Source organism: Piliocolobus tephrosceles, chromosome 1, assembly GCF_002776525.5.
Source record: "Piliocolobus tephrosceles isolate RC106 chromosome 1, ASM277652v3, whole genome shotgun sequence".
NCBI classification, from domain to species: Eukaryota; Metazoa; Chordata; class Mammalia; order Primates; family Cercopithecidae; genus Piliocolobus; species Piliocolobus tephrosceles.
Genome location: NC_045434.1, coordinates 197,872,230 through 197,884,959, shown reverse-complemented (window position 1 = coordinate 197,884,959; position 12,730 = coordinate 197,872,230). Strand labels below are relative to the sequence as shown.

General features: G+C 40.8%; 1 protein-coding gene across 1 annotated transcript in view; it reads left to right on the top strand.

The window, feature by feature from the left end:
• CLIC4 (chloride intracellular channel 4) overlaps positions 1-12,730 on the top strand; it is a 99,120-nt gene that overhangs the window by 61,245 nt on the left and 25,145 nt on the right. Inside the window, exon 4 of the mRNA XM_023219624.2 lies at positions 11,401-11,526. Within this exon, the coding sequence (XP_023075392.1) occupies positions 11,401-11,526 (126 nt within the window). The remainder of the gene's footprint in view (positions 1-11,400; positions 11,527-12,730) is intronic.

Genomic DNA, 12,730 nt, shown 5'->3' with positions numbered 1-12,730 from the left:
CATCCATAAGAACAACCCCTTTTCTAGTTCTGGCACTGTATGACATGTTCTCTTTGAATCTCAGTTGGCATTAATGGCTATGCTGGTAGTATTCATGTGTCCCTTGTGAGGCTTTGAACAATCTCCCATTACTTGCCTGTCAGAGCAGCCTTAGTGCTTTGGTGGGAGTCATTTCCAAACCTAATTTTCTGTTCATATTGCAATTTAAAGAACGTTTAGATAAAAAAAGCGCCCAGGCTTCACAAAGAATTTCGATTTACATAAACGATTTGAACAAAAGCTTCAGATAATATAAGTGAAAATATTAAAATTGAGGGCAGAGTTAAGGATGTTCTGGCATGTCATCAGTTGGGAAACAACCATGGCATAGTATAGAAAATTTCAGGAGTGAGACCTGGCTGCGTACGAGAGAGCTCTATCACTGATTTCACTGGGACCTTGGGCAAGCTGCCTCGTCTTCCTTGGAGTCAGTCACCTTATGTTTAAATTCAGGAAAAAGGAAGGGAGAAAAACTTCACTTTTGTCATAGTTTAAAATGTTACAATGGAACTATGAAACTGATAGTTCTGCATATCTTAAAAGGCAGTTAGAAACTCAGAAGAAAATCTGATTCCCAAATAGACTCTTCAGATAGTTTTATTTTCATGATCATGTCTGTGTGGTTCCACCTTTCTGAAAACAGTCTTCAGTAACTTGAGAAATCAGTTCAGTTTCCATGATCTTCAGTAGCAGCAGCATGAATGACACATGCCAAGAGACTAAATGGAATGAAACAGGCCTGTCTTTCAGAGAGATCATCTATTTCCTGCTGCTGGCCAGACAGGAAAGTCAGACTCCATTTTTCCCCTTTGTAAAGTTGACTTGAGCTGCATGAAGCACTTGTTAGAACAGTCCAATTCAAGATAATTGTGCTTTATGACTGCATTCAGAATCACATGTGTACCCAGTGTGTGTGTGTGTGTGTGTGAATGTGTGTGGGTGGGGTGTGTGTGTGTGTGTGTGTGTAGAGTGTGTGTGTGGGTAGGTGGGTGGTGGGAGTGTGTGGGTGGTGGGGTGTGTGTGAGTAGGGGTGTGTGTGTGTGAATGTGTGTGGGTTGAGGGGGTGTGTGTGGGTGGGTAGGTGGGGATATGTTTGTGTGTGTGTGATTGAGAGACGAGGGAGACATAGACACACAGAGAGGGAGTACTTTGTTGCTATGTCTTTATGTTCTTTTTCAAGACGATTTCAAAGATGATACATCCTGTTGAGGCTGCTAAGAGCTGAATTAATAGAGTTATTAGTGAATGTTTTTTTAAACCTGTTATCAGTATACACTTCTAAACTGTTATTAAGATGTTAAAAATTATAGAATCTATATTTGGGCTGGGCAAAGTGGCTCCCTCTTGTAATCCCAGCACTTTGAGAGGCCAGGGCAGGCGATCACTTGAGGTCAGGAGTTCAAGACCAGCGTGGCCAATGTGGTGAAATCCTGTCTCTACTAAAAATACGAAAATCAGCCGGGCATGGTGGTGAGTGCCTGTAGTCCCAGCTACTCGGGAAGCTGACGCAGGAGAATCGCTTGAATCCGGGAGGCAGAGGCTGCAGTGAACTGAAATCACGCCACTGCACTCTAGCCTGGGCAACAGAGTGAGACTCCATCTCAGAAACAAAAAGGAATTATGGAATCTGTATTTGAAATCTTTTCATGGGTGCTATTTTTTTTTGAAGTATTCCTCCACATATTGACATTAAAAGTAGACAAATTAACAATCCAAATCAGTAAAATTCTTAACTGGTTGAACTGGGACAAAGACAAATTCTTAGTGACAAAGAGTCTTGGTGTGTTTGTTTTGTTGAGTCCATGATTAATTCGTTCAATTAGTGACTTGATTCTCAGTCAAACCAGAATATAGCAAATGTAGTATAAAGAATAATTAATAGTAGTAAAGCGTTCTGAAACAAATAATTCTGATTCGATGGTGTTAACTTTTGTGAGGTTTTTTGTTGTTGTTGTATGTTTATATAGTGTCCAGTAGTCTCTTTGGTATGTGTGAATTAATTTTATGCCTTGAAAATCAGCACCTTCAAAAAGGAACTCAATTTTTTTTTGTTATTCTCTTTCTGGAGAAAAAAGGAGCTCAATTTAAAAGATAAGGCCTACATACCTAGTACTTTTTTCTTCATTGGGCAAGTCAACTTGTTACAGATAGGTCATCTTCAACAGCCAGCTCTAGTGTCCTATAGCTATGCTGCACTCATTTGATACCGAGCAGCTGGAACTAAGTCACCAGCCCAGCTTCCTCCAACTGTTGCAAGTGTACTGAATTATATTTTAATAGAAATTAAGCCACTCAAGTCTCTGAAAACATTAGCTCCTATAGGATTCCTCCTTTTCATTCCTTTCTTTTCCTTTCGGTTTTGTTTTTATTTCCTTTTCTTCATCTAGAAAGAAAATGGGAAACAACAGAATAATTTATTTCATCTGAAAGACTACCATGACAAGTGAGGGTAAAAATAATAAACCCCAAAACACGAGAATATTTGCACCCTGTTGCAAGGCATGAGTTCTGTGCACTTTGCTCTTGATGTCACGTAAGGGAAATATTTGAATGAGTTTTAATCAAGTGTTGAATATTTACTAAAGGCCTTTTTGGAAGTAAATCAAAGATGTCTTGAAATTTTTAGCCATTACCTATCGGCTTAGTTTCATTTATCTCAAACTGCACTTCTTACAGTGTTACGTTTCTGTGAAACATCTGTAAAATGAGCCTTTGTGGGTCAAACAGAACACCCGAGGCCTGAGAGTGCCAGGTGAGAACTGCAGGTTGAAGAATCTTAGAATCTGTTTGGTTGATATATAGCCTGTGAGTGAATCAGATTACTATTTAGAACTTGTCCATTTATTTGAAGTCTACTAACACGTTTGGAGGCACTAAAATTTCTTCTCAAATTCTTCACTTGGAATCAGGAGCTGCCATGGTTGTCTGCCACCTCAACAGTGAATCCTAGAAAACAGTTTTATCGCTTTATTTAAAAAAAAAAATACATGTGTATATATTTGTATATATAGCCTTTCAACTGAAACAAGATAGACTATTCACTAATCACAAATATGAATGGAAAATTGGTAATCATATACCCTTTTAAACTTTCCTTGGTTGTATATACAACTCTAAATTAATCAGACTTTGTTTATTACCAATCAGTTAATGCTAGGTAACCATTTATGAACCATCAGTCTATTAAAATTAAAACTGCCAATCTTATTTCCTGCATAATGCTTTGTTAATGTGATACTAAACGTGGGTAATGACTTTCATTTGCATACTTTTAGTTCACTTTCACGGGCCTTATTTGATTTAATCTTTATAGACAAAGCAGATCTTATAAAAGAGGAAATCTAGACCCAAAGAGGTTGTAATTTACTTAGTCATGAAGCTAGTAAATGGCAGAGCTTTTCTATTTGGGACTTCAAGCCAGTCCTTTTTATTCAGCCTTGGTTCTTCTTTCTCTGATATGCTAACTCTCTCCCTCTCCCAATGAATATTTTTATTTGGGAGCTGGGTGCAGTGGCATGCTCTCTAGTCCCAGCTACTCGCAGCTGAGGATCACTTGAGCCCAGGAGTTTGAGGACAGCCTGGGCAACATAGCAAGAGAGGGAGACCCCATCTCTAAAAAAAGTTGAATAAAAATTTTAAAAAATTAAGAATCTTTTTGTTTAGAGAGCTTAAAAACTTTCATAATTAATTATAGAAGTAATAGGTGTTATTTATTTTATCCCACATACCCTACCCGACCTCTACCCTCTTTGGGTTTTTTTTTTTTTTTTTGAACAGTGAGACTGTTATAAATAAAGTTTCAGTGCTGCAAAAGAAATAGCACGTGAATATAAAATTTTCTTTTTAATTTTTAGCAAGGCAGGTTACTTATATGGAAGGGTGCGCTCTTACAGATGGAGCAATGGTGAGCGCACACTTGGACAAGGGAGGGGAAGGGGTTCTTATCCCTGATGCACGTGGCCCCTGCTGCTGTGTCGTTTCCCCTATTGGCTAGGGTTAGACCGCACAGGCTAAACTAATTCTGATTGGCTAATTTAAAGAGAGTGACCCAGGTGAGTGGTTTGGCCGGAAACGTGGTTGTGAGGGAGCAGGTAATGGGAATGAGTCAGGCTGGAGCAGGTAATCGAAAATAGTTGCTTTACTAGGAAGTTAAGTTTGAAAGTAGAAGGCGAAGAATTGAACATACTGACATATTGATTCTTTGAAAAGAAATTTAGAACTCATATCTAACAAGACCTTCTTCCCCTTTATCTAATCTACCCTGTTCTTAAAAAGACTGCTTGTGAAAAACAGACTTACATTATTAACTTACACTTAGGTATTTGACTGTTCATTGGATATGTTTTATGACTTTGGTGTGAGAAAATCGTTTTCCAGGTAATCACAATTTATATATGACAAGATTAAAAAACAGTCTTTTTTTTTTTTTGAGACGGAGTTTTGCTCTTTTTTATTGCCCAGGCTGGAATGCAATGGCGCAATCTCAGCTCACTGCAACCTCTGCCTCCCGGGTTTAAGCGATTCTCCTGCCTCAGCCTCCTAAGTAGCTGGGATTACAGGCATGCGCCACCATGCCTGGCTAATTTTGTATTTTTAGTAGAGATGGGGTTTCACCGTGTTGGCGAGGCTGTTCTTGAACTCCTGACCTCGGATGATCTGCCCACCTTGGCCTCCCAAAATGTTGAGATTACAGGCATGAGCCACTGTGCCTGGTCTACAGTCATCTCTTGGTATCCATGGGGGATTGGTTCAAGGACCCCTGGTGGATACCAAAATCCATAGATGCTCAAGTTTCTTATATAAAATGGAATAGTATTTGCATATTAACCTACAAATAGCCTCCCATATACTTTAAATCATCTCTAGGTTATAATACCTAATACAGGGTAAATGCTATGTAAGTTGTCATTACACTGTGTTTAGGGAATAATGACAAGAAAAAGTCTGTACATGTTCAGTACAACTGCAACCACCGGCCTCCCCCTGCCCCGCCGCCCTTTTTTTTGAGACAGAGTCTCATTCTGTCACCCAGGCTGGAGTATAGTGTGTGATCATGGCTCATCTCAACCTCGATCTCCTGGGCTCAAGTGATCCTCTCACTTCAGCCTCCCAAGTAGCATGTGCCATCATGTCTGGCTAATTTTTGTATTTTTTGTAGAGACAGGAGATCTAGCTGTCGATCTGTCTGCCTACCTACCTGTCTATAAAATATTCTTTTTTTTTTTTTTTTTTTTTGAGATGGAGTCTCACTCTGTCACCCAGGCTGGAGTGCAGTGGCGTGATCTTGGCTCACTGCAACCTCTGCCTCCCGGGTTCAAGTGATTCTCCTGCCTTAGCCTCCCAAGTAGCTGGGACTACAGGTGCCCACCACCACGACTGGCTAATTTTTTTAAATTTTTAGTAGAGACAGGGTTTCACCATGTTGGCCAGGCTGGTCTCAAATTCCCGACCTCAAGTGATCTGTATGCCTCAGCCTCCCAAAGTGTTTGGATTCAAACGTGAGCCACCGCGCCTGGCCTTTTAAAAAATATTTTTGATCCTCAATTGATTGAATCCATAGATGCTGAACCCATGAATAAGGAAGGCTAACTTGTTTCATTTTGTGAAAAACTTTACCTTGTCAGACTAAAGAATGTTCAGTGAAAGGATCAGAGTTGAAAATCAAATCAGATTTTGACTTTTAAAAGTCTTCTTTTGGAGGTTAGGTTCTTATAGAAGTTGATAGAAAATATGTCTTATTTTTCTTTGTTTAGGAAGCAAGATAGACTCTAAAACTTGGACTTTGAGTTAAAAAATTTTGAATTAATGAGATAATTAAATAAATCTTTTTATCTTTGGTTGGAATGTAGTCATAGAAACCTGAGGCTTTCTAACCTAAATTGAAAGATGGAGCCAGAGAGAGAATATGAATAAATGAGTAAGACCAAGGGAAATTGATAGATTATAAACTGGTTATAGGTTTTTGATTCCACTGTATCTTGAAATTTCTGATGATGAAGTATTTCACTTTCATGATATATTTAAATATATTCTTTTCTTTTCCTTTTTTTTTTTTTTTGAGACAGAGTCTTGCTCTGTCTCCCAGTCTGGAGTGCAGTGGTGCTATCTCAGCTCACTGTAACCTCCGCCTTCCAGCAATTCTCCTGCCTTAGCCTCCCGAGTAGCTGGGACTACAGGCATGCCCCACTATGTCCAGCTATTTTTTATATTTTTAGTAGAGATGGGGTTTCATGTTGCCCAGGTTGGTCTTGAACTCTGATCTCAGGTGATCCACCCGCCTCGACCTTGCAAAGTGCTGGGATTACAGGGATGAGCCACCATGTCCAGCCAGTATTCTTTATTTTATTCAAATTCTGTGCATTTATGGTCAGGAAGGAAGGAAGAAGGCAGGCAGGCAGGCTAACTTAATAACAAGATAAACAACTCTGGGCTATAATAGGAGGGAGAAACATTCTTTAAAACAATGTGCTGTTGTATTACTTTTCTTGAAGTACGCATTTTTATAAGTTTGCTTTTTTAATTATGAAAGTTTTCAGACATGCATAAGAATAGAACAGACTTCTCTGTAAACCCAATTCCGTTATCAAGATCTTGCCACATTTGCTTTGTCCCTTTTTTCTTATTTTCTTTGCTGAAATGTTTTAAAGTAAGTGCTAGACATCATGTCATTTCACCCCTACTTACTTCAGTGTATGTCTTCAAACAATGTGGACATTTTCTTCCCTAACCACAATGCTTTTATCTCCTGAAGTTCCTGGTATACAATTTGGGATTTCCCTGGTTATCTCTGAAACATCTTTTTATTTTTGGTTGGTTTGTTTAAGTCAATATCCAAGCAATTTCTGCTTTTTATGTTTGATTGTGATGTCTCTTAAGTTTTTCTTAATCTGTAACAGTCCCCCACCTGTGTCTGGTAAAAATGCCATTCAGCTGAAAGGTAGATTGTCCCAAATCCAGAATTTAGCAGTTGCTTCCTTGTGGTATCATTTAACTTTGTCCTCTCTTTCTCCCCCTCCCTGCATTTCCTGTAAATAATCTCAAGACCCCTTTGTACTCTTAAATTATTGAAGGCCTCAAACAGCTTTCAGTTATGTGGGTTATATATACTGATTTTACTATATTAGAAATTAAAGCCGAGAAATTAGCCTGGGCAATATGGTGAGATCCTTATCACTACAAAAAATTTAAAAAAATTAGCTGGGCTTGGTGGCGTGTGCCTCTGGTCCCGGCTACTTGGGAGGCTGAGGTAAGAGAATCGCTTGAGCCCAGGAAGTCAAGGCTGCAGTGAGCCATGATTGTGCCACTGCACTCCTGCTTTGGTGACTGGTCTCAAAAAAAAAACAAAACCCTGAGAAATTTTAAAAATATTTATTTACTAATTCATTTAAATATACAACAATAATGAACCTACTACTTATTATAAAACATTTTTAATGTAAAACAACTATATTTCCCAAAACAAAAAATAGTGAGAAGAGTGGCATTCTTTTACATTTTTGCACATCTTGGAAGAGATTTCTTGTGTCTGCTTCTGCATTCATTACCTTGTGATATCTTATACCAAGTAGCCAAGTAAATTTGGAAAACTTTACTTATATGTGCATGAGAGGAGAATGAGAATGAAGAAGGCAAATGATGCCTTAGTGTTATAAGAAGAGTTCTGACATCATGGATCACCTGAAGAAAGGATCTCCTGGCTTACAATTTCAGAAACAGCTGCCCCAGAGGCTGCTTTCTTTCGTTTGTTGTTGTTGTTGTTGTTGTTATTGTTGTTGTTTTGAGACAGGATCTCATTCTGTTGCCCAGACTGAAATGCAGTGATGTGATCACCATTCACTGCAGCCTCGACTGCCTGGGCTTAGCCTCAGCTACAGGCACATGCCACCACACGCAGCTAATTAAAAAAAAATTTTTCATAGAGATAGGGTCTCACTATGTTGTCCAGGCTGGTCTCGCTCGAACTCCTGGACTCAAGCAATCCTCCTGCCTTTGCCTCTCAAAGTGCTAAGGTTACAGGTATGAGCCACTGCTCCCAGCCTGCCCCAGAGGCTTGATTAGGTTGAGTCAACTTTTTTGGTAAGAATACTTCATGATGCTATATTATATACTGCATATTTTGTCATTAGGAAACACACCATATCTGGTCATCTCATTTTTTGATCCTAAGATTCATTGGTGGGTTTGGGTGAGCCATTTTGCTTTTTTAATAAGATAGTACAAACATTTCTTGCTGTTAGTAGTTGTCAGCATAACAGTTTCACCATCTTTATCAGTGTGTTGTGGTATTTTCAATTTTTCCTAATAAACAGGAGGAAGATATCTTATTGTTTACTTTTAAATTCCCTTTATAGTTGTGCTATTTTACATTTTTCTATGTGTTCACTTGTTTTATCTGTCTCTTACCAATTTCTTTTGACCCATACCTATTTGATGTTTTTGATGACCTTTGAAATGAATTTGGACAAAATCCTTACGTAATGTAGATTTTAAGCTTTTCTCACTCACTATAATACTTTGTCTATTCTTTGTTGCTTTTTACCTTTCATTATGCCATCTTTTATATATTGAAGTAATTTTGATATTAGATAGTCTAATCTGGTGATCCTTTTCCTTGTTAAGCCTGGACTTCAATGAATAATGGGAAAGAAATAGCACCAGAAGCCGGGCGCGGTGGCTCAAGCCTGTAATCCCAGCACTTTGGGAGGCTGAGACGGGCGGATCACGAGGTCAGGAGATCGAGACCATCCTGGCGAACACGGTGAAACCCCATCTCTACTAAAAAAATAGAAAAAAAAAAAACTAGCCAGGCTAGGTGGTGGGCGCCTGTAGTCCCAGCCACTCGGGAGGCTGAGGCAGGAGAATGGCATGAACCCAGGAGGCGGAGCTTGCAGTGAGCTGAGATCCAGCCACTGCACTCCAGCCTGGGCGACAGAGCGAGACTCCGTCTCAAAAAAAAAAAAAGAAAGAAATAGCACCAGAATTTGGAATCTTATAAAGGTGAAGATGACTGCAGGAATCAGCTGCTTTTCTCCTTTATTTTGCCAAAAAGAAAAAAAGGCCCAAGGAAGTCATGAGTTACCCATCTTTACACAGTTAGTTGGGGCCAGAGTTGAAACCAGAGACTCACTCTCCAAAATCTTTTTTTCCTCCTCATTCTGTCTCTGTCTCTAATGAGTGCCTTAGTTAATTTGGAATGAGAATGATGGATTTTGTATTTTGTTTAAAAAAATCAAAGAATTTTCTTACCATAAATTATATATTTTGTGGAGCTTTGCTTCTTATTAGAATACTATTACAGCTATTATACCTAGTGGAAAAGTACCCTCCCTTCCCCTTCCCTTCCCCTTTCCTTTTCTTTCTTTCGAGACAGAGTCTTGCTCTGTCACCAGGCTGGAGTGCAGTGGCGCGATCTTGGCTCATTGCAATCTCCGCCTCCCAGGTTCAAGTGATTCTCCTGCCTCAGCCTCCCAAGTGAAACTACAGGCACACGGCACCGTGCCCAGCTAATTTTTATATTTTTAGCAGAGACAGAGTTTCACCTTGTTGGCCATGATAGTCTCGATTTCTTGACCTCGTGATCTGCCTCCCTCGGCCTCCCAAAGTGCTGGGATTACAGGTGTGAGCCACCGCGCCCAGTCGAAAAATACCATTTCTTTTTTTTTCTAGATGGAGTCTCGCTCTGTCACCCAGGCTGGAGTGCTGTGGCAAGATTTCTGCTCACTGCAACCTCTGCCTCCGGGGTTCAAGTGATTCTCCTGCCTCAGCCTCCTGAGTAGCTGGGATTACAGGCTCATGCCACCACACCCAGTTAATTTTTGTATTTTTAGTAGAGATGGGGTTTCACCATATTGGTCAGACTGGTCTCAAACTTCTGACATCATGATCCTCCTGCCTTGGCCTCCCAAAGTGCTGGGATTACAGGCATGAGCCACCATGCCTGGGTGAAAAATACCATTTCTTATTCAGTTTTATATACTTTGGGCCGGGCGCGGTGGCTCAAGCCTGTAATCCCAGCACTTTGGGAGGCCGAGACGGGCGGATCACGAGGTCAGGAGATCGAGACCATCCTGGCGAACACGGTGAAACCCCGTCTCTACAAAAAAATACAAAAAAAAAAAACTAGCCGGGCGTGGTGGCGGCGCCTGTAGTCCCAGCTACTCCGGAGGCTGAGGCAGGAGAATGGCGTGAACCCGGGAGGCGGAGCTTGCAGTGAGCTGAGATCTGGCCACTGCACTCCAGCCTGGGCAACAGAGTGAGACTCCGTCTCAAAAAAACAAACAAACAAACAAAAAAAAACAAAAAAAAAAAAAACAGTTTTATATACTTTAAAATTTAGAACCACTTTGATCTCTTTTCCTCTCCTCCTCTCCCCTCCTCTTTTCAGACAGGGTTTCGCTTTGTCACCTAGGCTGGAGTGCAGTGGCACATTCTCAGCTCACTGCAATCTCTGCCTCCTGAGTTCAAGTTCTTCTCCTGCCTCAGCCTCCTAAGTAGCTGGGACTACAGGCACACGCCACCATGCCTGGCTAATTTTTTGTATTTGTAGTAGATATGAGGGTTTCACCATGCTGGCCAGACTGGTCTCAAACTTCTGACCTCAGGTGTTCCACCTGCCTCTACCTCCCAAAGGGCTGGGATTACAGACATGAGCCACCACGCCTGGACAATTCATTTATTTTCTTTCTTTCTTTCTTTTTTTTTTTTGTTGAGACGGAGTCTCTGTCGCCAGGGCTGGAGTGCAGTGGCCAGATCTCAGCTCACTGCAAGCTCCGCCTCCCAGGTTCCCGCCATTCTCCTGCCTCAGCCTCCCGAGTAGCTGGGACTACAGGCACCCGCCACCTCGCCCGGCTAGATTTTTGTATTTTTTGGTAGAGACGGGGTTTCACCATGTTAGCCAGGATGTTCTCGATCTCCTGACCTCATGATCTGCCCGTCTCAGCCCCCCAAAGTGCTGGGATTACAGGCTTGAGCCACCGCGCCCGGCCAATTTATTTATTTTCTTTTTGAGATAGGGTCTCTCTGTCATCCAGGCTGTAGTGCAGTGGTGCAATCATGGCTCACTCCACCTTCAACTTCCCGGGCTCAAGTGATCCTCCCACCTCAGCCTCCCTGGTAGCTGGGACTGTAGGCATGCACTACCATGCCTGGCTAATTTTTTATATTTTGTAGAGACAGGATCTCACCGTGTTGCCCAGGCTGGGTCTCAAACTCCTGGGCTCAAGCAATCTCACACCTCAGCCTCCCGTAGTGCTACGATTACAGATGCAAGCCACCATGCCTGGCCAACTTTGAGAATTTAAAGTATTATTGGTGTTTTATAGTAAAGAATGATCTGATTTTGACCAATATTTTGCCCAACAGGAAGCCTGCAGACCTGCAGAACTTGGCTCCCGGGACCCACCCACCATTTATAACTTTCAACAGTGAAGTCAAAACGGATGTAAATAAGATTGAGGAATTTCTTGAAGAAGTCTTATGCCCTCCCAAGTGAGTATCAAAGAAAATATGTATGAAAATATTGTCACTTCTTTGAAGCTTGTGTTATTTGTCTGTAGAGATCTTTCTCACAGCATTAATTTGGAATGACTAGGACTCTCTTCTATGTTTCTTATAATTAATGTTACACAGATAATAAGAATTGGCTTCCAGCTAGGCCAATAAGCCATACTAAGAAAGGTGGGGATTTGTCTAAGCTGTAGAGTACATGGTCAAAACAGATTTGGGATGTGTGTGATAGGTCAGGAAAGACTGGTTATTTGTGGGCAGTACGTCTCAAACTGAGAGAGAAGTTTAAAGAGGAGAAGGAGTGGGGAAAGACACATTTCAACTGAACCCAGTAAGAATCATCTTAGCAGGAGTGTGGCACAGACTGCTATGAGATTTGATTTCAGTTCATTTTAAAATTAACTTTCTAAAGCTATAATCCAAGGAAATTTTCGGCTTTTCAGACCGTGTCCCTAGGATTCAGAGTTTTTATTTACTTATTTTTTTGAGGTGTTCCAGATCTCTAGGTCCCGGATGTACTGTAATGATAGTTACCTAAATTGCAAATACGCAGCTTTGCATCATACTATAATCTTGGCATAGATTCAAAGCATTATTTGTTTCTTTTAGGCTTTTTTCCAGTTTCATTATCCTGAAAATTGACATGTTTTGTTTCTACTGACCCAAACCTTTCTTACTGGTTAACTTGACTCTTGCCCTCCATGTCCAGATATATTTTCCAGGAATGGGATTATTGAGACGGAGGGTTCTAAAATAATTATAGGCATACCCTATAATTATAACCATACCCCTGAAGGGTATGGTTCCAGACCATTGCGGGTTAGGTTCCAGACCACTGTGATAAAATGAATATTGGAATAAAATGAGTCACATGAAATTTTTGGTTTCCCAGTGCATGTAAAAGTTATATTTATAGTAGTATACTGTAGTGTTTTAAGTGTGCAATAATAGCATTATGTCTGAAAATATTGCATATACCTTAATTTAAAAATACTTCCTTGCTAGGCTGGGTGTGGTGGCTCATGCCTGTAATCTCAGCACTTTGGGAGGCTGAGGCAGGTGAATCACCTGATGTTGGGGGTTCGAGACCAGCCTGACTAACATGGAGAAACCCCATCTCTACTAAAAATACAACATTAGCTGGGCATGGTGGCACATCCCAGCTACTCAGGAGGCTGAGGCAGGA